General features: G+C 45.0%; 1 protein-coding gene across 5 annotated transcripts; it reads right to left on the bottom strand.

Moving 5' to 3' along the window:
• Positions 1-254: 254 nt before the first annotated feature.
• LOC121547267 (autism susceptibility gene 2 protein-like) lies at positions 255-17,425 on the bottom strand. Of its 5 annotated transcripts, none has more exons than XM_045209807.1 (17): positions 15,594-17,425; positions 12,574-12,753; positions 9,478-9,513; positions 9,324-9,353; positions 9,160-9,208; positions 8,640-8,976; positions 8,213-8,433; positions 7,672-7,976; positions 7,520-7,561; positions 7,277-7,375; positions 7,104-7,187; positions 6,830-6,868; positions 6,288-6,359; positions 5,897-6,050; positions 2,846-2,929; positions 2,525-2,729; positions 255-2,334 (listed from the first exon to the last, which is right to left on the bottom strand). In XM_045209807.1, the coding sequence occupies exons 1-17, from the start codon at positions 15,900-15,902 to the stop codon at positions 744-746; spliced, it is 3,837 nt and encodes a 1,278-aa protein (XP_045065742.1). In that variant the 5' UTR covers positions 15,903-17,425; the 3' UTR covers positions 255-743. The 5 variants fall into 5 exon arrangements, with proteins under 5 accessions (XP_045065742.1, XP_041714375.2, XP_045065743.1 ...); XM_041858441.2 differs by having other exon boundaries at positions 7,104-7,172; XM_045209808.1 differs by having other exon boundaries at positions 7,277-7,363.
• Between the last annotated feature and the right edge of the window lie 7,759 nt (positions 17,426-25,184).

Raw genomic sequence — 25,184 nt, 5'->3', positions numbered from 1 at the left:
AAGCGGATTTAACTTCTTTAGACAAACAGCCCTAATGTTGGAAACAAACATTGTTGTTATCCAGTCACATTTATTTATTTTCCAAGCTATAGCACACTATTTTACACAGAGCAGGTTTTTAAAGGACCAAAGTGTTTTGTCTGCTGTGCGTTTTCTTTTGCCATGGAAAAATATTTTGCCCCTTGGTATCGTCCCAGCGCTATGTGCTACCATAATTCTTTAGCTCTCATCCAGAAAACAGCTCGACATGTGTGTTTTATGCAAAGGGTTTTTATATATCATTACTTAGAATGAGATAAGGATGAACCATTCACATGTACAAAATGTGCACATCTCTCTTGGAGTTTCTTATCCAACCTGAAAAAGCTTGCTTCAAACTTGATCATATTAAATTGGAAAAGCCTCTGCATACAGCTATCATTATTGTATGTATGTATCTCTCCTATGGACAACCAACAAACCTTAAAATAATAATACACTAGGATGCACATAAACCATGTACCTTCAAAATTGCACTGATAGAACCAGTGGATAATGTACTGAGTCGTCCTGACAAGTCTCTGTATCCCTTCAACCCCAACCAACCAGCAACACCATTTGGGGGACTGAGACCGTGATTGGTCTAGAGCCTGAGTAAGCTGTGTGTTGTAGTTCCTAAAAGGTGTTCCATCTTTCAGGAAACCTAATAAGAGCAGCACAGTAATCCTGACATTTCCCTTCTCCTCCTCCGGTGTGTCCCTGTACTATCTGGACTCGCCTTCTTTGTGAGAGCTGTACAGTGCCAAGTCCCCGGGCCCACCCAGTCTACGGGTCGGGGTCGAAGACCTGCTGGTCACAGATGGAATGAGTGGAGGGGGGGCGCCTACGGACAGTGCCCCGACCAGGCCAGCAGGGGTCTTGGCCAGGATGCCATTTGGCACGTGGTGAGCGTGGAGAGGCCCCAGGCGGGAGTAGAGGCCGGGGTGGTGGGGAGAGGGGTTGGAGGCTCCAGGCTGATGGAGATGTGAGTGGGAGAGCATCCCGGCATGCAGCTGCTCCAGGTGGGCTGCGTGAGAACCCGGTGGGAGGTGGGAGCCCGAGAGGTGCGGGTGAGCATGCATCCCGAAGTAGCGTGCCCTTTCAAAGTCTTCTCTTAGGATCTGGGCGCGCTGCTGCTCATCCATGAGGCCGCCACCTGGGGGCCCCAGCTGGGGAGGGCGGTCAAAGTGGTGGGCCATTAGGCCAAACTCCTGGCGGACCGAGGAGGTAGAGGTAGGAGGGTGGTGGTGAGGGTTGTTGGCAGCTACCGCTGCCGCCAAGGCCGCCGCCCTCTCGGCCTCCAGGAAGCGCTGGGCGTGCTGGGCCTGGAGCAGCCGGGCCAGGTGGGGGTCTGAGCGCAGCGCCAGGTGGGGGTCCGAACGCAGGGCCATGGTCTCTCGGCGTTGCTGCTGCTGCTGTTGGGCGGCCAGCTCCCTCCATGGGTCCCATGGGAAGCTGTGGGGGTGCTGGCCGTGCCCCTGGGGTGGGCCGTGGGGGTGGGTGGAGAACCTCTCTCCCCCTGGACCCACTACTATCCCCCCAGCACCTTGTGTGCTCCCCAGGTAGGCCTCAATGGCAGCCTGCGCTCGGGAGCGCTCCAGGAGGGAGAGGTGATGGTTGTGCGGGGTGGGAGGAGGTAGGGGCACCGCGGGCGTGGGAGTCAGAGAGAGAGAAGAAGAGGGGGTGCCGGAGCGGTGGTGGTGAGGGCGGCTGTTGGGGCGGTCGTAGTTGTGGCTGGGGGGCAGAGGCGGCGGCAAGGAGATTGGCACGATCTCCGGTTCCTCCTTCCGCTCCTCCTTGACCTTGACTGGGGGAAAGAGGGGGGGAGGCTTGGGCACCGGGGTGGTGGTTCGGTCAGGCTTCTTGCCCTGGGGCAGTGAGGTGACCGTGGCTGAGGAACAGGATGAGGCAGGTGGGCCTCCCTCTCTTTGTGAGGAGTGGGTGGGTTCGCTGTGGAGGCCGTGCAGCACTGAGGGCTGCTGACGGGGGTACAGATCCAAGGGGGAGGGGGCGCCGGGTCCCGAGGGCGGGGGAGTCGTCAGCACAGAGGAAGAGGAGGAGCGAGGTCTGTCTCTGTCTGCTGCAGCTGCTGAGAATGAAGAGCCTAGAGGAGGCGGCCTGGAGGAGACCGAGAGGAGCAGTCTCTTGTCTCCGTCTCTGCGTGTCAGATCCTCAGTGAGACCGCCGGGGCCTCCCAGAGGGCCCCCGTGCCCATTGATGTGGGAGACGGGGGTGCTGCTGCAGTGCTGCTGGAGCTTGAGGGCCGGGGCCACCGGAGACATCTGCACAGGTTGACGACCATATAGCATATTGTCTCTGAAAAAGATCATGAAGATGGTAGGAGAGTGGTATGCAAATTCAGCACTCAAATCAATTACAGTTTTGAATTTGTTAAGAGTAACATGAACTGAATCAGACAGAAAACTACTATAGAAAGATAAGTCAGTTCAAACAGCATATTTAGGAACTAAGTTGATAAACTAGTGTCGAGGCTGTTGTGTCTCACCTGTCTTTCTCGTCTTTGATGTGAATAATGTCTCTCCTCTCCATGTCCTTTCCCGTGTCCCGCTCGTCTCTCTTCTCAGCCCCCTTGGCCCAGCTAGGGCCAGCCAAGGGGGGAGGCCCACCGTGCAGTCGGTTCCAGGGGTCATGAGGGTTGGGTAAGCCCCCGACCGCAGGAGGCTCCTTGTGACCAAACACTGAGCTGTTAGCTGGAGACAGAAAGACAGAATAAAGTTAGTCATTTTAGTAGAGACTGTACATCTTATTATGCAAGGAGTAATGACAAACTATGCTTCTTTTTTGAGGAAGAGAAATGGTGACTCACCCAGCGTAGGGCTGCCCAGTCCCCCGAAGGCACCAGAGCCCAGGGCTCCGAGAGGGGTGAACGGAGGTGACCGGCCGTACGGATCTGCAACAACGCATGTAAACATCAGGACTGATGCGCAGACACAAGCCTTACAGCATTAGACCTCTGGCAATATTCATTACTAGTGTTCAGACTCACTGGGGCCTATTAGTCACATGCTGAAAAGTTTGTATGCTTTAATTGAATATCTAGGCTAATAAGGTGTTTTAGTGACCTGTGAGTAGGCAAATCAATTTCTTGTTTACTGAAGGTGCAAGTGGTACAGATGCGCCCTTTGAAGCAGTCTCTTACCTACGGTGAGGGAAGAAAGTATTTGATCCCCTGCTGATTTTGTACGTTTGCCCACTGACAAAGAAATTATCAGTCTATAATTTTAATGGTAGGTTTATTTGAACAGTGAGAGACAGAATAACAACAAAAAAATCCAGAAAAACGCATGTCAAAAATGTTATAAATTGATTTGCATTTTAATGGAGGGAAAGAAGTATTTGACCCCCTCTCAATCAGAAAGATTTCTGGCTCCCAGGTGTCTTTTATACAGGTAACGAGCTGAGATTAGGAGCACACTCTTAAAGGGAGTGCTCCTAATCTCAGCTTGTTACCTGTATAAAAGACACCTGTCCACAGAAGCAATCAATCAATCAGATTCCAAACACTCCACCATGGCCAAGACCAAAGAGCTCTCCAAGGATGTCAGGGACAAGATTGTAGACCTACACAAGGCTGGAATGGGCTACAAGACCATCGCCAAGCAGCTTGGTGAGAAGGTGACAACAGTTGGTGCGATTATTCGCAAATGGAAGAAACACAAAATAATTGTCAATCTCCCTCGGCCTGGGGCTCCATGCAAGATCTCACCTCGTGGAGTTGCAATGATCATGAAAACGGTGAGGAATCAGCCCAGAACTAGAAGGGAGGATATTGTCAATGATCTCAAGGCAGCTGGGACCATAGTCACCAAGAAAACAATTGGTAACACACTACGCCGTGAAGGACTGAAATCCTGCAGCGCCCGCAAGGTCCCCATGCTCAAGAAAGCACATACAGGCCCGTCTGAAGTTTGCCAATGAACATCTGAATGATTCAGAGGAGAACTGGGTGAAAGTGTTGTGGTCAGATGAGACCAAAATCGAGCTCTTTGCCATCAACTCAACTCGCCGTGTTTGGAGGAGGAGGAATGCTGCCTATGACCCCAAGAACACCATCCCCACCGTCAAACATGGAGGTGGAAACATTATGCTTTGGGGGTATTTTTCTGCTAAGGGGACAGGACAACTTCACCGCATCAAAGGGACGATGGACAGGGCCATGTACCGTCAAATCTTGGGTGAGAACCTCCTTCCCTCAGCCAGGGCATTGAAAATGGGTCGTGGATGGGTATTCCAGCATGACAATGACCCAAAACACACAGCCAAGGCAACAAAGGAGTGGCTCAAGAAAAAGCACATTAAGGTCCTAGAGTGGCCTAGCCAGTCTCCAGACCTTAATCCCATAGAAAATCTGTGGAGGGAGCTGAAGGTTCGAGTTGCCAAACGTCAGCCTCGAAACCTTAATGACTTGGAGAAGATCTGCAAAGAGGAGTGGAACAAAATCCCTCCTGAGATGTGTGCAAACCTGGTGGCCAACTACAAGAAACATCTGACCTCTGTGATTGCCAACAAGGGTTTTGCCACCAAGTACTAAGTCATGTTTTGCAGAGGGGTCAAATACTTATTTCCCTCATTAAAATACAAATCAATTTATAACATTTTTGACATGCATTTTTCTGGATATTGTTGTTGTTATTCGGTCTCTCACTGTTCAAATAAACCTACCATTAAAATTATAGACTGATCATGTCTTTGTCAGTGGGCAAACGTACAAAATCAGCAGGGGATCAAATACTTTTTTCCCCTCACTGTATGTGTGCAGTCGGAGTGAGGAAAAAGGAGACCATTTTAAAAATAATTTACTAACTATTTGCAATATCAAGGAATCTTTCCTCTTTGCCTGAGGTTTTTAAAAAGCCTCAGGCACTCTACTCATCAAATTGGATGTAGTCTATCACAGTGCCATCCGTTTTGTCACCAAAGCCCCATATACTACCCACCATTGTGACCTGTACGCTCTCGTTGGCTGGCCCTCACTACATATTCGTCGCCAAACCCACTGGCTCCAGGTCATCTATAAATCACTGCTAGGCAAATCCCCGCCTTATTTTAGCTCATTGGTCACCATAACAACACCCACCCGTAGTATGCGCTCCAGCAGGTATATCTTACTGGTCACCCCAAAGCCAACACCTCCTTTGGCCGCCATTCCTTCCAGTTCTCTGCTGCCAATGACTGGAACGAACGCAAAAACCTCTGAAGCTGGAGACTCTTATCTCCCTCACTAACTTTAAGCATCAGTTGTCAGAGCAGCTTACCGATCACTGCACCTGTACACAGCCCATCTGTCATTAGCCCACCCAACTACCTCATCCCCATATTGTTATTTATTTTGCTCATTTGCACCCCAGTATCTCTATTTGCACATCATCTTCTGCACATCTATCATTCCAGTGTTAGTGCAAAATAATTACAATTTAGTATTATGTCCTATTTATTGCCTTACCTCCATAACTTACTACATTTGCACACACTGTATATTGATTTTCTATTGTGTTATTGACTATGTTTTCTTTTATCCCATATGTAACTCTGTGTTGTTGTTGTTTTTAATCGCACTGCTTTGCTTTATCTTGGCCAGGTCGCAGTTGTAAATGAGAACTTGTTCTCTGTAGCTCAGTTGCTAGAGCATGGCGCTTGCAACGCCAGGGTTGTGGGTTCAATTCCCACGGGGAGCCAGTATGAAAAATGTATGCACTCACTAACTGTAAGTCGCTCTGGATAAGAGCGTCTGCTAAATGACTAAAATGTCAAAATGTCAACTGGCTTACCTAGTTAAATACTTTTTTTATCCTTATGGTGAATACAATTGCAGCACCTTTTCTTAAAACATATCTTGCTAGACAAAACAAGCACCCACCAGTGGCTGTAAAGAGGCTGGCAGGTCGGTTCAGGTCGTGGGCAGAGGGGAGGCCACCTCCAAGGGGCCCCAGTGTGACCAGGCCCCCGGCCCCCGGAAGACGAGCCAGCATCTCGCTACGGAAGTCCAGCTTGTGCGGATCAGCCTGCATCAGCTGAGAGAGAGGACAGTGGTGGTCAGTCAATGCAATGGCCATAGCTTTTTCAATAAACATGGACAACTTGACCAATATCTATCATTTTTTTCATGATTTGATCACATCTTATAATGTTTGTGATGCTTCAGGTGGTCAAATTAATCTGAAATACTTTCTACTTATTTTATAAAAATCACAATTGATAGGATCAGATTGAAGTGTAATAAATTGTGACAAACATTTCACAAGTCCTACCTTCACTTTCTTCTGATGTCTCAGAATCATCCACGCCACACGTACATGCATAGCACACCACTTCCCTGGTTTCTGTGTAGACAAAAACACACGATTGACTCTGTGATCCTGTTTAGCTTGCATTAAGACTTAAGGCCTTTGCACACCGAGTCAGATGCAATGGTGTTAATGTCTGCCATATGAAATGTTCGTCTGGCACAGCATCAACATGAGAATGGGGGTGAAAAGGTACAGTTGAGGTACAATTTAGTAAGGAAAGCATCAGTAATACCAATATATTATGGGTCAGTTTATTTTTCCTGGACAAATAAAACAGATGATCAAAATCCTTCTGAAATGAGTAATGACGGAAAGTTGCAGGGAGTTTCACAGTAGGTGTGCCAAAAGTTGGAAGAAATCGGACATGGTGTGCAAGGGCGTTTTGTCAAATAGTTTTCAATATAGCAGTCATGACCAAGAGTGAGTAAGAAAACAAAACGGTACAGTATCATAATACTTTTTAAAAAACGAAGTATGTTGATAAAGCATCTGGCTTTGCTTACATTACTGACTTTCAGCGATGTCCCAAATGGATCAGTTAGCTAAAAAAAAATAATAAGAAGAATAGTAAACCATGTGTGTTAAGATTTCCCACTCTTTATCCAACTGTTTACTGTTTGTGATTCACGCTTTCCTGCACTGACTCCTAGGTCCAAGTCTTTGCGCATAATGTGTATTGTCCATCAATACCAGCTCAATCCTAGGCTACAAGCTTCAGTTGTAACCTTTGTCATCGTATATTCTAAAATGTCATCCGTTTTATACTGAGCATCTTACCATGGGGTCTTTGGGCTGCAGGTGGTGAGGCACAACCCCCAGTCGAGCTGTCATCTCAGGACTTGTTCCCTGGGGGACAAGAGGCTGTATCAAAACACAGCAAACAGTTTGTCATCTAGACACTGCATGACATATCATCATCCATTGACTTATGTAGCTAAAGCTCCACTCACCTTAGGCTGGAAGGCTCCTTGCAGAGAGCTGAAGGGCCCAGTGGGAGGAAGGACGGGCTGGATGCCTGGCACTGGGGGAGGAGGGTACTGTGGGAAGAACTACATCAGCAACACACACACAGAGGCTGGTTAAAACTACACTCCCCAGACCCCATTCTGCCTAAGTCCTACCACATTCATCTCAACATCCACCACAGCAACGTATAACCAAACTAATTCTGGAGCATGTAAATGTAAACTCACAGTGTTTCTGTAGAGCCCCTCCATCTTCCCATATTTCTCAAACTAAAAGACAAACACAAAAAGCGGTTAATGACAAATTGACAACACTGGCATTTCAAGGCAGAAGCTGCTCTATGAAACCCAACGTGACAGGGTAGAACGTAATCTCTTACCAGGTGCTGAGGCGGTGGTGCGGAGGCGGTGGGGTGCAGGAAGGGGGTGAAATGTTGGTGCGTATGTGTATGCTGGTGCTGGTGGTTGTGCTGGTGGAACTGGAAGGCCAGGGGCTGGATTCCGGGCTGGGCCTGAGAGGAGCGGCCTGAGGAGCCCGAGCTGGGGCTGGCCCCCGATGGACCTCCGGGAGTAGAGCGGCCTGGCCCGCCACCGTTGAGCTCAGCCCCAGGGACACTGCGGCGGCCCTCGCGATCCTGCGAGGCCAGGAAGTGAGAGTTCAGGCCATGGCGCAGCAGGTCCTGGTCTGCAGTAGTGGAACAGACAGAGGAATGGAGAATCTATTTTAAATAGGTGGATATGGAGCACAAATAAGTCATTTTATAACACTGTGACAGTAGGATGTCCAAGTACCCAAATGAAGCTAGCAGTAGACCTGATTGGTAAATAGAAACGCACAGATTTACAATTATGCTTGATGATCTGACAGAGGCTGTGAAAAAAGGTAAATAGCATTACACATTGGTGCCAACTGTACAGTACCTGCTCCTGAGTGGGAAGTGAGGAGAGGAGGTGGAGGGGGAAGCCCAGGGGAGGGGGTGAACATGGCACCAGAGCCAGCACGTGAAGGGGGGTGCAGAGATACTGACGACCCTGGACCTCTAATTAGGGACATCGACATACTGGAAGAGGGAGTTGGGGGTCGCATAGACAACGAGGAAGAAGCAGCAGACGAGGATTGGGGCTTGACTGAGGTACCGTTCCTAAGGAGAGAGAAAAGTTGACTAGAAAAGGTACATTTCCTGAAGGACATGTGTGCTTGCTTCAGCGGTCTTGATTGTTTTATTTTTCCCTTTATTTAACCAGGCAAGTCAAAAAGTGGTAAAAGCTATTTTATAATAGTGGAAGAAGTAGTCATTTTTACTGCAGTAGCAGTGCTGACTATTAGGCAGATATGGCAGTGACTGACCTGTTGTTGATGCCCATGCTGTAAATGGATGGGTGTCGCCCGGGGAAGGTGAGGAAGGACTTGTGTTTGAAGCGCGGCGGGCTGGGGTTGTGGTGGGCGCGGTGGTGAAGGCCATTTCCGGGCCGTGCGACCATGGCCGGGGAGAGGGACGGCAGGCAGGAGGAGGAGGTAGACAGGGGCTCGGGGTAAGGCGGCTCCAGGCTCCTCTCCTGGCTGCGCTCCAGGCCAGAGACACGCGGGGTGACCGCCAGCCGGGAGAGGCCACAGCGGCCTGGTAGCAGTAGTGTAGGGCAGCCTTTGCCCATAGAGGCCATGCTCACAGGAATCGGTTCCAAAACTACAGGGCGAGAAAGAACTGCATTTTTTTTTTACGTGGAAATTTTTTTTCCAAGAAAGGACACCGCATATTTTCAAATGAGTGCATACTGGGATTAAAAAATAAAATAAAAACTCAAAATGACGAGAGCATATTTATAAAGCAAAGGCATACAGATATGGGAAGGAGAGAACAGCATTTTACCTTTCCTGGTGCTGACAGTGAATATTGGCCCCATGTCACTGTCGGAGGCCTAGGGGGATGAGATGAGAGGAAAACACAAATAAATCTAAACAATAATAAGCAGGAAAAAATACTGCTCCTCCAACAATCATAATTTTATGTGGTTTGAAGCAAACATTACCCACCTTATCTGCTGACTCGCTCTCTGTGTCACACTAAAAGAAAACATAAAAGCAACATTTAAGTGTCCCACAACATTCATAAACTACAATTATAGGATGCAGCTGCATTCTATGGTCATCTTATGTACTGTATCAATAGAAGTATAAAGAAACTTACGATGTAGCCAGTCTCCAAGAACAGGATGCCCCCACACTAAAAAAGAATAACAGTTAATATGGAAGACTGATGGTATTCACCTTCAACAGACAGTGCCTTGCAAAAGTATCTGCCACATTTATTGTAGCTGGGGACTTTAATAAAGGAAATCGGAGGAAAACACTACCGAAACTCTAATCAACACATCTCCTGTGCTACATGCGCAACACGGACCATGGATCATTGCTACTCTCCCTTCCGGGATGGCTACAAGGCCCTCCCTTCGGCAAATCAGATCATTCTGCTCCTCCACACCTATAGGCAGAAACTTAAACAGGAAGCTCCCGTGGTAAGGACTGTTCAACGTTGGTCTGACCAGTCAGAATGTATGCGTCAAGATTGTTTTGATCACGTGGACTGGGAAATGTTCCTGTTCGTCTCTGTGAATAGTATCAACGTATACACTCACTTTGACTGGGTTCATCAAGAAGCGCATAGAGGATGTTGTTTCCACTGGGATGATTAGAACTTATCCAAACCAAAAACCGTGGATAGATGCAAGCATTCGCGCAAAACTGAAAGCGCGAACCACTGCATTTACCCATGGCAAGGTGATTGGGAACATGGACGTGTGCAAACAGACCAGGTATGACCTCTGTAAGGCAATCAAAGAGGCAAAACCACAGTACAGGGACAAAGTGGAGTACAATTCAACGGCTCAGACACGAGATGAAAGGTCAAAAGTTTTAGAACACCTACTGATTCAATGGTTTTTCTTTATTTGTACTATTTCCTACATTGTAGAATAATAGTGAAGACATCAAAACTATGAAATAATACATACGGAATCATGTAGTAACCAAAATACAGTGTTAAACTAATCAAAATATATTTTATATTTGAGATTCTTCAAATAGCCACTGGGGCAAAGGTTCACCTTCCAACAGGACAACTACCCTAAGCACACAGTCAAGACAACGCAGGAGTGGCTTCGGGACAAGTCTCTGAATGTCCTTGAGTGGCCCAGCCAGAGCCCGGACTTGAACCCGATCTAACATCTCTGGAGAGACCTGAAAATGACTGTGCAGTGACGCTCCCCATCCAACCTGACAGAGCTTGAGAGGATCTGCAGAGAAGAATGGGAGAAACTCCCCAAATACAGGTGCCGAGCTTGTAGCGTCATACCCAAGGAGACTCGAGGATGTAACAAAGTACTGAGTAAAGGGTCTGAATGTGATATTTCAGTTGTTTTTTTATATAAATTTGCTAAAATTTCTAAAAACCTGTTTTTGCTTCGTCATTATGGGGTATTGTGTGTAGATTGATGAGGGCCCAACGCAACACCGGGGGCACACTGCCTACCCTCCAGAACATCTACAGCACCCGGTGTCACAGGAAGGCCAAGAAGATCATCAAGGATTTTAGCCACGGCATGCTACCATCTAGAAGGCGGAGACAGTAGAGGTGCATCAAAGCTGGGACCGAGAGACTGAGAAACAGCTTCAATCTCCAGGCTATCAGACTGTTAAACAGTCACCACTAGCCGGCCTCCACCCAGTACCCTGCCCTGAACCTTAGTCACTGTTCTAGCCAGCTACCACCCAGTACTCTACCCTGCACCTTAGAGACTGCTGCCCTATGTACATAGTCATTGAACACTGGTCACTTTAATAATGTTTACATACCGTTTCACCCACTTTATATGTATATACACTGTAGTCTAGTCATGGCTCATCCAATATATAACTTTTATTTTTATGGTTTGTGTGTATTTTTTTAATTTAAATTATTGCTCAGTATTATTGCACTGTTGGAGCTAGAAACGCAAGCATTTCGCTGCACCTGCGATAACATCTGCAAATCTGTGTACACGACCAATAAACTTTGATTTGTGCTTGAAATTCAATACTTGATTGAGGGACCTTACAGACGTTGTACGTATGGGGGCCAGAGGAAGGGTTAGTCACTCAGAAATCATGACAACCCCTATTATTTCCATGTCATTTATGCAATCTGCCTAAATTTAATTAATAGGGCGGCGCACAATTGGCCCAGCGTCGTCCGGGTTTGGCCGGGGTAGGCCGTCATTGTAAATAAGATTTTTTTCTTAACTGACCTGCCTAGTTAAATAAAAAAATAAAAATCCTGAACTAATTTAGGCTTCCCTAAACAAAAGGGGCTGAATACGTACGCCATGACTACTTTAGTTATTCATTTATCGTAAAAAAAAAAAAAAACATCTTCCACTTTGACAGAGTATTGTGTATAGATTTGACAAAATTACAATTAAATCAATTTTAATCCCATTGTAACACAATAACGTGAAGAAAACCAAGGGGTCTGAATACTTTTGCAAGGCACTGTAAATGCAAATGTTGGCCCAAACCTTAGGCAGAGCAGGTGGGAAATTACATGCAGGTTAGCCATTATCTGTATCCTTTCAAAGTTCAGATGTCAAAGCATATCCAGTATCACTTTGTATTTCTTCCGCAACTCTCAGCCTTGTAGTTTTGAGCAGGGCACTTGGCTTCAACTTCGTAGATGGGTTTACTGAGTTGCTATTCTTTCTTTCATATTGTTAAAGCCAATGTTTCTTTGGGTATTTCATCTATTTCAGTACTAAAATAAAATCGACAACACCCTTGAATTTCCTAATTATACTTGCTGTGTAGGCTAACGGTCACTAGGTTGGGATGCAAACCACCTGAAAATCTGGTGTCAAAGAGCAGTACTCTAGATATAGCTTACCCAGCGACATGGTATTTAGCAACTTGAAATTATCCTCATGTCTGTCTGACCTCAAGTTAATAAATCCCCATCGATTCATCACAAGCTCAGCGGACAGGGTGCTAAAATGTGTCACTAGTAAGTGTTACTCTTCAACAACAGGTGTGTGTAGCCTGCTAGTGCTCTCACTAGGCCATTACACATTTATGACTTCACAGTCTGAATATTTGAGCTAGACAGGCCAGCTAGTTCCCACAAACAAGACAAACAGGTCACAATAGCATCCAGACCAGACATGCAAATGCAGCGTTTGAATGAGCGACTTTTAAACCCAAATGTGAGATGACAACTACATACAACACCTGTGCATCTCTTGCGGCACACCTTTACCTCAGTCTTTCTTCTCTTCTTTCTATTCCTATTACAACAGCTGCGGGAGAAGCTAGGTGGGGCCCCTTCCTCGGGCTCTGAGAGGGGCCCTTTGCCATTCTCCTCCGGGCCCCTCTTCCTCTTCCTCCCCCTTCCCATGAGCATGGCGGCACGCTGGGTAGGCTTCATGGAGCAGTCCATCTGGAGAGAAGATGCATCCCAGTGTTAAACAAGCAGTACAAAACAATTAGGTTCACTGAAACTATGACAATGTGATGATTGACTCCCTATTATTTCCCCGAATTTCCCACACTGGTTTCGCTGAAATTGAATTGGCCAAAAAACAAATGAGGAAGCCTTGACTAAGAAAAGTGGATGGAGACATTTTTTTTTTGGGGGGGGGTTAATAGCAGTCAGTGATGACTTAATCTGACAATTTCAGATTGGTCAATAAATTCCTGTTACAATGACATTGCATGTTTTAGAAACTCAGCTTTGAAGGATTTGTCTAAATATGAGTCAGTGCATGGATACTGGATTGGTGCCATTTAACTCAGCGCATGCTATATCAAATTCTAATCCTGAAATACTGGATTGTGTGGTGTTTCAACTTAACTGACAGGAATTGTTGGTCTAACGACAAGCAGATTAATAAACATAGGCTATTTGTATCGACACTGGGTGCTTGGTACACAAATAATTAAGGTTGTTAAGAAACACATCATAAAAGATCATTGTGTCTGATTCCTTTAATTGTGGTTGTTGATTTGATTTCTCTTAAGTGTTCAAAGTGTAAATGACCTGTGAATTGTAGGAAACTCAAGCCACAACTGATTCACACCTGGCGGTGTGAGGAGATGATAACCAAAATAGTTCCAAGGTGGGACTTGTCCTTATAAGCCTCTACAGTCTAAGCCCTGTCTAAACTACAGCGCATTCGGAAAGTATTCAGGCCCCTTAACTTTTTCCACATTTTGTTACGTTGCAGCCTTATTCTAAAATGGATCTCTCTCATCAATCTACACACAATACCCATAATGACAAAGCATATTTTAGCAAATGTATAAAAAAATAAAAACTGAAATATCACATTTAAATAAGTATTCAGACCCTTCACTCAGTTCTTTGTTGAAGGACCTTTGGCAGCAATTACAGCCTCGAATCTTCTTGGGTATGACGCTACAAGCTTGGCACACCTGTATTTGGAGATCTTCTCCCGTTCTTTTCTGCAGATCCTCTCAAGCTCTGTTAAAGTCCGGGCTCTGGCTGGGCCACTCAAGGACATTCAGAGACTTGTCCCGAAGCCACTCCTGCGTTGTCTTGGCTGTGTGCTTAGGGTCATTGTCCTGTTGGAAGGTGAACCTTCATCCCAGTCTTAGGTCCTGAGCAGGCTGTCATGTGCCTTTTACTGGGAGTGGCTTCCGTCTGGCCACTACCATAAAGGCCTGATTGGTGGGTGCTGCAGAGATGGTTGTCCTTCTGGAAGGTTCTCCCATCTCCACAGAGGAACTCTGGAGCTCTGTCAGAGTGACCATCGGGTTATTGGTCACCTCCCTGACCAAGGCCCTTCTCCCCGATTGCTCAGTTTGGCCGGGCGGCCAGCTCCTAGGAAGAGTCTTGGTGGTTCCAAACTTCTTCCATTTAAGAATGATGGAGGCCACTGTGTTCTTGGGGACCTTCAATGCTGCAGACATTTTTTGGTACCCTTCCCCAGATCTGTGCCTCGACACAATCTACGGACAATTCCATCGACCTCATGGCTTGGTTTTTGCTCTGACATGCACTGTCAACTGTGGGACCTTATATAGACAGGTGTGTGCCTTTCCAAATCATGTCCAATCAATTGAATTTACTACAGGTGGACTCCAATCAAGTTGTAGAAACATCAAGGATGATCAATTGAAACAGGATGCACCTGAGCTCAATTTCGAGTATCATAGCAAAGGGTCTGAATACTTATGTAAATAAGGTATGTGTTATTTTTTACCCATTTACAAAAATGTCAAAACTTGTTTTCGCTTTGTCATTATGGGGTTTTGTGTGTAGATTGGATTAAATAAAAATTCATCATTTTAGAATAAGGCTGTAATGTAACAAAATGTGGAAAGGTCAAGGGATCTGTAGTCTTTCCAAATGCACTGTATATGGAATTGTTTTAAAGAAAGTCATACCAAGGATCATTTAGCTATTTGATTTTGAATTGTAAGACCCCTTGATGTAACAAAAAAATATATATTTGGCCTTACTGCTATTAGCCCATACAAACGCATTGCTAAACAGATTCACTACATTGACCAACAGATAGTAACAAAAAAATCTAAAAGGAAGTTTGTTCTTAAGTGTCTGTCCTATATCTGAGAGATAAGAAAGATCAGGAAAGTATTTTTATTTATTTTTTACATGTATTTGACCCCTTATTTCTGGCAGTAAACAATCTCCATATATACACACTTTTAAAAAAAACTGGTAAGAGGACCTTCAGATGAGTCTTGTGAGCATCCTAGAGCAAAACTACATGTAGGTATGTGTTCACCAGTAGCCCAAACTGTTCGGAAGCTACAGACAGAAGTTGGCAGATTGGCTTTAACGACTTCAGATGAGTCACAACTCGCTTGAACACCATCGGGGTCGTGAGTCTCATCTTTCCATAGAGGGGTCATAATTGTTTGTAGGCCAAACCGTTTGGACGCTACAGAGGTTTTCGTGAACGATTTTCGGGATGGCTCATGGTCTGACAAACACGCTCTAGCTCTGCCACCTTCACCGCAGATAGGGAAGTGCGATATCGGCAGATGTGGTTGATTAAGAGAGAAGCATCCAATGCAAAAAAAAACAGATCTAACTGATTTTGATGGGAATGTTTTTATTATGCTAATTAGATGTACGCTGGGCCGCGGAAGTCGACTCTAGGGGGATTAAATTAAAGAGATTGAGAGAAGACAATTCACTTCTGTGGAGACCATTGACAAATGTTATTTACATACGGTTTAAGTCCATCATATCTGAGTATTGTGCTCACATTAGGAAAGACAGACTCTTACCTCCAGGGCCTCAAAGCTGATGAAGCTGGCAATTGAGAAGCCATCGATGATGTCCTCCTCGCAGTACACAGACTCTCGCTTCCTCCGCCGAGGAGGCCTGTGTCTGGGGCCGGGGAACCCTGGTCGACATTCTCTACCTCCAGGACCGAGTACAGATCCTGGCCCGCAAAGCTCCTTTTCCGAGCCCGAGGAGGCAGATGTGGCCCGCTGCTCAGCAAGGTCTACTCTTCTCCTGCGCCGCTCTCGGTCTCGTTGAGAACGGGAGCGTCGGCTCTGTCTGAACCCACTGCTTCGACTCGGACCTTCCATGTCAAAACAAACAGCACCAGTCTGTCTAACCGAAGGCACTTTTTAAAAATCCGTCCCGGTCGAAGGCACTTTCCTTAGCCCAAAGTTAAACACCACCAGACAGGCCCACACCGGGGCCCCTGTTTAAAATGGCGTTAAAAGTAACTTTAGTCTATTTAGTGTCTTTTGCGGACAGGATGGCATCTGTGCCTTTCTCTCGGCTAACTTTGACTGTCATGTCAATGCACTAAGATTAAATCTTTATTTCCAGAATTTGTGGTATTAGTTACTGTGTTCAGCAGGAGTAATGCCAAGTAAAACTGTCAAGACATTGCTAATTCTCAGTCTCAAAGGCAAGCCAACAACCAAATATGCGTATGTAAATAAAAATGACTAACGTTAGTTAGCTGTCCAACTTAACTTTAAGTTAGTTGTTATTCACCAAAAACACGTATTTTATACCAATGTTACATTTACTGAGGTACTAAAACTAAAATGTAAATACACACCCATCTCGTTCTTATTACAATTTCGGCACGAGCTGACAAATTAGTTAACTAGCCAAATCGCTCATTAGCCGATGATAACTAGCTAACGAACGATAGCTACCTGCCACGGCCAAATCACCAGAGTAAGATAATTTGTTGCCAATTTCAAGCAGATATAGCTAGCTCATTTAATGTATCCACACAATTATTCCAAGCGTCTTAGTTAGACAGTTTGATTAACTGTTTTTGTAGCCAACTTTAGCCATACATAAGAATTATGTTCACTTGGTAGTTGCTACCTAGCTCAGTCAATGTTACCTAGCTAAATGTATTCAAGTGCTTTATTATGCTAGTATTAGTTAGATAGGTAACTAGTTAATTAACTAGCCAGTTTATTACAACCTCAATGTAGCTAATTATCACGGAGTAGGCAACGTAATAGTAAAAACAATTATTTAAATACCTTCCGAAGTATTGACTAGCACAAAATCCATAACTAGCTGTTACCCTGCAGCTGGCAGTAAAGCGAACATTTTCTCCAGCCTGACGATGGGCCCGATACGAATGGTTGAATTATCAAAGAAAGACGTAGTTAGCTAGTCTTAGTTGGGTAGCGAGCTAATTTAGATACCTAGCTAATCCAAACAATTACTGACGTTATATGGTGACTATTGTCAACCACTATCCGTGTGTTATTGAGGTCTCTTCCTACACCAATTTGTTTTTGCTCTACATCCATTAAAAACGAAATTATTCAAGGCCCTACTGAAGCCTCGGTCTTGAGTTCCATTGACGAGGGTATCGACCAAGCCCCTGGCAGGACAACTCCTTCAGCGGCCCACACTGTAATCCACTTGTGTCGGGGGAAGTTGAATTATTTGCCAATGTTTCCGGTCGAACCAAATATATCCTAAACAGTCTTGAAGTACAAACAAAATAGCACGATTCTCTAACGACTGTTACCTTTCATTTGGAAACAAATTGGAAAATTGAAGATTTGGGAGACAACCCTTGTCAATTTGCATTGTGCGCTTCAGCGACTCCTCGCCTATCAGGGTCAGGGTTGCCAGGTCAGGCAAATTTTTAGACCAACGGCCACTGAAAACCCGCTTGAAAACTAGCCCAATTTTTCACAGCAAGAGAGTTGCTGTTATATTTATAAAAAAAAAAAAAAAAAATCCATAACGTTATCTAGCCAATTAAGAAGGAATATCATAGTACCTTGTAACGACGTTAGAAGCAAAATTAGGGTTTCCTCAAAATAATATTTATTGCAAGCTATGACATGACGTAAAAGTCATTTGAATATGTGGCAAGCGAAAATATAATTCGCCCTTATTAAACTCACCAGATCATTTGCACAAGGTGGCATGGTATATGACCAATATACAACGGTTAAGGGCTGTTCTTAAGCATGATGCAACATGGACTGCCTGCATACAGCCATTAGCTGTGGTATATTGGCCATTACCCCAAACCTCGGGGCTGCCTTATTGCTATTATAAACTGGTTACCAACATAATTACAACAGTAAAAAGTAATGTTTTGTCATACACGTGGTATGTGGTCTGATATATCACGGCTTTCAGCCAATCAGCATTCAGGGCTCGAACCAGGTTAATAATTGTAAATAAATCCCCTTTGTGCATGTGCATAACTACAGATAAATCCGACAGGAGAGTTTTGAAAGTTGGACAGAGGATCTCGAAATCTCTGAGCAAGAAAAACTTGGATGAACATAAAAAAACGAATGTTAGGCTATTTTCTGTCAATTGTGCTGTTATTATGTGCCAAATGTTAAGACTACAAGAAACACTTGGATGAACATAAAAAAACGATTGTAAGGCTATTTTCTGGCAATTGTGCTGTTATGTGCCAAATGTTAAGACTACAAATGGCCCATTTGCAAGATTGATTTATCATTTCAATAGGCATAGGCTACAGACTAAAATCTGGGTTTATGATTTATTTATCAATTTTGCCATGGTTTGCTTCGATAAAGACATGTAGCCTATAGCCCCTGATAGGCCTACATCTCATTTCAGATAGTCTACAGTAGCCTAGGCAAGATGTAAACTGAACGATTTAGCAGCTTGCTTAGTTCTAATTAACAGACTAATTTACTCAACATGAATAGCGAGGCGATTAAGAAGTAAGAAGTGCTTATGTGTTTCCCTGCTGGAATAGGCTAAGGATGGGATGGGGTCATAATTTCAAATCACTGAATTAAATATTAATAATATGTAGATGAACTGAATATGCTTGTCAACAACAGCCAGTATTTATTTTTTAGAATTTGTTTTACCTGTAGGCTAATCTAATGCGTTCTAACAACTGATCGGCAATTGCAATAGCGCTTTAATAATTTCCAATTTAATTAACTACACATGTCCATTAATAATTGCATAATAACACAAGGCTACAACAGTAGTAAACTGAAGTTATAGGCTATTTATTAAATTGGTTTGCCAGCTCCAGGTAGGCTACACAAGTGGCACAAATTGATTTACAATGACTCCAGTGATATCGTCATTTCAACATATTTATTGTATCAAATGGTAGCCTACAATGGCATATACATTAGTAGGCTACTTGATGGCCAGCAGAGGCAAATGTATCATTCTTCACATTTAGCATAATGTCAGTTTCATTGAGGACTTTTCCCCATAAAAATAACCAGGCGAGGGAGTTCCATAACTTCCATTTCAAATTTCCACTCGGAAGCAGCAGTCTAAACCACCTCCGAGCGAATTTATGTAATGCGCTCTAGTGCGCCCAAAGTCGTTTTCCAGTACGTTGTCTTCATTATTTCTTGATGTGCATCAGTTCTAGCGTATTAATATGTTTTATGGAAAATGGGTTGGAAATAGGTTTCTCCATAATGATAATCGAAATAGCCTATCTACAACTGGTAAAAAGTTGTCACAACGTGCGCGCGTGCTACTCGCTCTCGCTCACGTGACTCAGCCAATAGCTGTACTTCTCTCTCAACACACACCCATCCCGCCCTCCCCACCACTTACTCACTCAGTAACAGCCTGCCTCACTGCCTGACAGTCAGCAGGTCACAGTGAAATATATATTTTAAGAGAAATGCCATGGCGGCCGCGCTGCAACTTAGAAATAGTCTAAAAACCTGCGACAAATAAATGTTAACCTGCGACATCGTTTTCAAAGGAGGCCAATTTGCCAGGAAAACCGCGAACATGGCAACACTGATCAGGGTAGTTGGGAAATTGATACCACTGCAAGTGCGTTACTGCCACCAAGTGGAAACCCTCCAAAACGTTGAGATACTCCTACCCGAGGTCTAACAAAACAACTATGTTTATTATCTCTGAACGTCTCCCATCCATGAAATGGATGTTTGTAAAAAATATTGTTGTATTTGACTGCAAAAGTGGTTAAAATGTGTAGATATGACACAAGTCAAATGTTCTCATTCAGTACTGTATGGTCCTGCCTGACCATATGTTACATGTTTCTTGATGTGGCTATTGTAAATCGGCTCTAAGGAAAACAAATTGGATTATCTTTATATTTGCCAGAAATCCAATATGGCATCAAATCCAATATGGCTGCCATAATAACATTTGATGGAGGTTAAATCACCTGTAAATATGAATTGTGTAAATGAGGCATTTGTTTTCAGCATAAAGACAGTGTAAATCAATTTAATTTTGAATCCAATATGGCCAACATGATTACACTCAAACACCTTCGCCTGCATATAAGTAGCCCTCTTTCATTTTGTATTGTGTTATTCTGTCTTTAAAGCCATCCTCCAGTGATTTTTGAACTTTTCCTGTTGAAAAGTGATATCCCAAGTGTAAAGACATTTTCTAGTTTTGAAAGGACTGTATGGCTGGTTTTAGTAAGAATGGTGAAGGCTGCCAAAGGGCTCCTGTCAGAGAGACTCAGATTTAGGACTTCTCTTTGATCAGTTTTATTATGGCAGTTGAATCATCAGAGAACATTGTAGTAGTATGTATGGTTCAAGGAACAAAGGAAAGAAGTGGCAGTTATCAAGTCAACATATCCACAATAGACAAAAGCAGGCTTCAATTACCCTAGTTTACACAGTTCAACAATACACATTCACCACATAATGCTACCCCAAAAGTGCTAAGAGCAGCAATACTGAAATGGCATAAACTTGGCCAATATGTTAACAGCTAAATGCTACAACAATATAACACAGTACTCTAAGTCAAGGGGTAAGTAGCAGTATTTGATTGGCAGTAAGAACTGAAATTGACAATATGCTAAGTAGCAATAGGCAAACAATAGGGCAGTAGAGCATCAAAAGTAAGGTTCAAACATAATCTGATAAGTAAGAAACTATAGCACAAATCACAGCACACAGTAACACATTACATCAGATCGAGAACTCACTTCAATCAAATGACACATACTGGAGTGTCCTGGGATGATGACTGCCAGACAATTCATTGTTTGGTGTGTGTGTCGGCCATCTTAATATGGTCAGCAGGTGACCACCATTGGATAAGCACTTTGGCAGTGAACTTGGTATTAAACATGGGATAATCTGCAACACCAAGTATAAATACAGTAAAGTACACACACTAAAGGGTAAAATATGTTTTGAGCAAAATAGTGTTTTTTAGACAACTGCAAACTTCAAGGAGTTGGTTTGATGGGAAGTCGTGATGTCATCGGCCTCCCCCTTGCTTGAAGAACAATAGAGGAGCAATAGATAGCAAAAGAGGAAAGGCCCACCCCCCACTTGTGCTATGTCATGATTTGTGGTGCGGTGCCAGGCCAACAACCTCTCCCTCAACATCAGCAAGACAAAGGAAACAAAGGAGTGAGCACACCACCATCCACATCGATGTGGCTGTAGTGGAGTGGGTCAAGGAATTAACATGGTCCACACACACCCACACAGTTGTGAGGAGGGCACAACAGAGCCTCTTCCCCATCAGGAGGCTGAAAAATGTGGCATGGGCCCTCAGATCCAAGATGGCGTAGCAGTGCGGTCGTGTTTTTTTCTGTGTCCTTGTATAAATAGCCAGTTTTTTAGTTTTTTGTCTATTTTGTATACATTTCTCAATTTAACTTTTCATTCTTTAACTAAATATACTTTCCTGCAACCCACCTCACCCAACGTGGAAAGGATTCTATTATTTCTTTATAACTTTTATCAAGAACCTTAAGCTGAAACTAGTCTAGCTGCAACTGAATGGCTACTTGCTATTAGCCACCGTTAGCTTCTTCACCATTGTCCGTGGCCTGCACTACCCACCAGCCAGCTCTAGCTCTAGCCTGGACAATTTGTCGGCCAGTCTGCACAGCGTGCTATCGACCCAGAGCATATCAGATTTTCTGCCGCAATCACTGGACCCTAGCGCCGGATCATCGCAACCAGCTAGCTGCAACCAAATGGCTGTTGTCGTTGGCTAATTACCATTGCCCCTTAGCAAGCACCAGTTAGCCTTGAGCTAGCCTCGAGCCAGGCCCATCTCCCGGCTATCTACCTCTCTGTCAAACGGACGGGACCTCCTAGTGTTGACACGGAGCCCTGCCGATCCAACACGACTGGTTTGCCGACGAAATCATCTGATGTGGTTTCAACAGGCTTCCCGTTACGACGTTGACCACGAAGATCCATCTGCTAGCCCCGGCCCGCTAGCACACGCAAGCCGGGCCTCTTGCTCGCCAGTGCTGTAGCAGCCCCCGAACTACCTCCGAACTCTCCTATTGCTGTTCACCGGACCTTATGATAACTCAGCTATACAGCTGATGCCTGCTGGACTGTTCCTTTATACGGTACCGCATCCTGTTTATGTTTAGCCTCAGCCCAAACTTTGTCGCCATTACCAGCTGTTGTCTTAGCTCTCTCGAATAACACCTGTGATTGCTTTATGCCTCTCTCCCATGTCAATATGCCTTGCTTATTGCTGTTTCGGTTATTTCTTATTGTACTATTTCACTGTAGCCCAGCTCAACCTGCCTTAGACAGCTCCTTTGTCCATCCCCCATACACGCGGAGACCTACTCAATCGGTGCCTCCAGTGATGCTATCTCTTTCATCGTTACCCAACGCTTAGGTTTACCTCCACTGTACTCATATCCTTCCATATCCTTGTCTGTACATAATGCCCTGAATCTATTCTACAACGCCCAGAAATCTGCCCCTTTTTTTCTCTGTACCCAACGCACTAGAAGACCAGTTCTTAAAGCCTTTTGCCGTATCCTTATTCTACTCCTCCTCTGTTCCTCTGGTGATGTAGAGGTTAACCCAGGCCCTGTAGCCCCCAGTATCACTCCTACTCCCCAGGCGTTATCATTTGTTGACTTCTGTAACCGTAAAAGCCTAGGTTTCTTGCACGTTAACATCCGAAGCCTCCTCCCTAAGTTTGAGTTATTCACTGCGTTAGCACACTCCGCCAACCCTGATGTTCTAGCAGTGTCTGAATCCTGGCTTAGGAAGGCCACCAAAAATTCAGAAATGTCCATCCCCAACTACAACATTTTCCGTCTCGATATAACTGCTAAAGGGGGTGGGGTTGCAATCTACTGTAGAGATAGCCTGGAGAGCTCTATCATACTATCCAGGTCTGTGCCCAAACAGTTTGCGCTTCTACTTCTAAAAATCCACCTTTCCAGAAATAAGTCTCTCACTGTTGCCGCTTGCTACAGACCCCCCTCAGCCACGAGCTGTGCCCTGGACACCATATGTGAACTGATTGCCCCCCATCTATCCTCAGAGTTCGTACTGCTTGGTGACCTAAATTGGGATATGTTTAACACCCCGGCCATCCTACAATCCAAACTAGATGCCCTCAATCTCACACAAATTATCAACGAACCTACCAGGTACAACCCAAAATCTGTAAACATGGGCACCCTCATAGATATCATCCAGACAAATTTACCCTCTAAATACACCTCCGCTGTCTTCAACCAGGATCTCAGCGATCACTGCCTTATTGCTTGCGTCCATAATGGGTCCGCGGTCAAACAACCACCCCTCATCACTGTCAAACGCTCCCTAAAACACTTTAGCGAACAGGCCTTTCTAATTGACCTGGCCCGGGTATCCTGGATGGATATTGACCTCATTCCGTCAGTAGAGGATGCCTGGTTGTTCTTTAAAAGTGCATTCCTCTCAATCTTAAATAAGCATGCCCCATTCAAAAAATTCAGAACTAAGAACAGATATAGCCCCTGGTTCTCCTCAGACTTGACTGCCCTTGACCAGCACAAAAACATCCTGTGGCGTACTGCATTAGCATCGAACAGCCCCCGCGATATGCAACTTTTCAGGGAAGTCAGGAACCAATATACACAATCAGTTAGGAAAGCAAAGGCTAGCTTTTTCAAACAGAAATTTGCATCCTGTAGCACTACCTCCAAAAAGTTTTGGGACACTGTAAAGTCCATGGAGAATAAGAGCACCTCCTCCCAACTGCCCACTGCACTGAGGCTAGGAAACACTGTCACCACCGATAAATCTACAATAATCAAGAATTTCAACAAGCATTTTGCTACAGCTGGCCATGCTTTCCACCTGGCTACCACTACCCCGGCCACCAGCTCTGCACCCTCCACTGCAACTTGCCCATGCACTGCAACTTGCCCATGAAGGGCCGACTCTATTCTCTGTGTATATCAATGATGTTGCTCTTGCTGCTGGTGACGCTCGGATCCACCTCTATGTGGACGACACCATTTTGTATACATCTGGCCCTTCATTGGACACTGTGTTAACAAACCTCCAAACGAGCTTCAACGCCATACAACACTCCTTCCGTAGCCTCCAACTGCTCTTAAACACTAGTAAAACTAAATGCATGCTCTTCAACCGAACACTGCTTGCAGCCGCCCACCTGACTAGAATCACTACTCTCGGCGGGTCTGACCTAGAGTATGTGGACAACTACAAATACCTAGGTGTCTGGTTAGACTGTAAACTCTCCTTGCAGACTCACATTAAGCATCTCCAATCAAAAGTTAGATCTAGAATCGGCTTCCTATTTCGCAACAAAGCCTCCTTCACTCATGCTGCCAAACATGCCCTCGTAAAACTGACTATCCTACCGATCCTTGACTTCGGCGATGTCATTTACAAAATAGCCTCCAACACTCTACTCAGCAAATTGGATGTAGTCTATCACAGTGCCATCTGTTTTGTCTCCAAAGCCCCATACACTACCCACCACTGTGACCTGTACGCTCTTGTTGGCTGGTCCTCACTACATGTTCGTCGTCAAACCCACTGGCTCCAGGCCATCTATAAATCACTGCTAGGCAAATCCCCGCCTTATCTTAGCTCATTGGTCACCATAGCAGCACCCACCCGTAGTCTGCGCTCCAGCAGGTATATCTCACTTGTCATTCCCAAAGCCAACACCTCCTTTGGCCGCCATTCCTTCCAGTTCTCTGCTGCCAATGAATGGAACGAACTGCAAAAATCTCTGAAGCTGGAGACTCTTATCTCCCTCACTAACTTTAGGCATCAGTTGTCAGAGCAGCTTACCGATCACTGCACCTGTACACAGTGTAACAGTGTTGCTTCCGTCCCTCTCCTCGCCCCTACCTGGGCTTGAACCAGGGACCCTCTGCACACATCGACAACAGTCACCCTCGAAGCACCGTTACCCGTCGCTCCACAAAAGCCGCGGCCCTTGCAGAGCAAGGGAAACAACTACTTCAAGGTCTCAGAGCGAGTGACGTCACCGATTGAAATGCTACTAGTGCGCCCCGCTAACTAGTTAGCCATTTCACACCGGTTACACTCACCCCCCTTTTGACCTCCTCCTTTTCCGCAGCAACCAGTGATCCGGGTCAA

The sequence above is a fragment of the Coregonus clupeaformis genome, chromosome 31, assembly GCF_020615455.1.
Source record: "Coregonus clupeaformis isolate EN_2021a chromosome 31, ASM2061545v1, whole genome shotgun sequence".
NCBI lineage: Eukaryota > Metazoa > Chordata > Actinopteri > Salmoniformes > Salmonidae > Coregonus > Coregonus clupeaformis.
The sequence above is the reverse complement of the archived record's forward strand: the minus strand, read 5'-3'. Positions and strand labels throughout refer to the sequence as shown.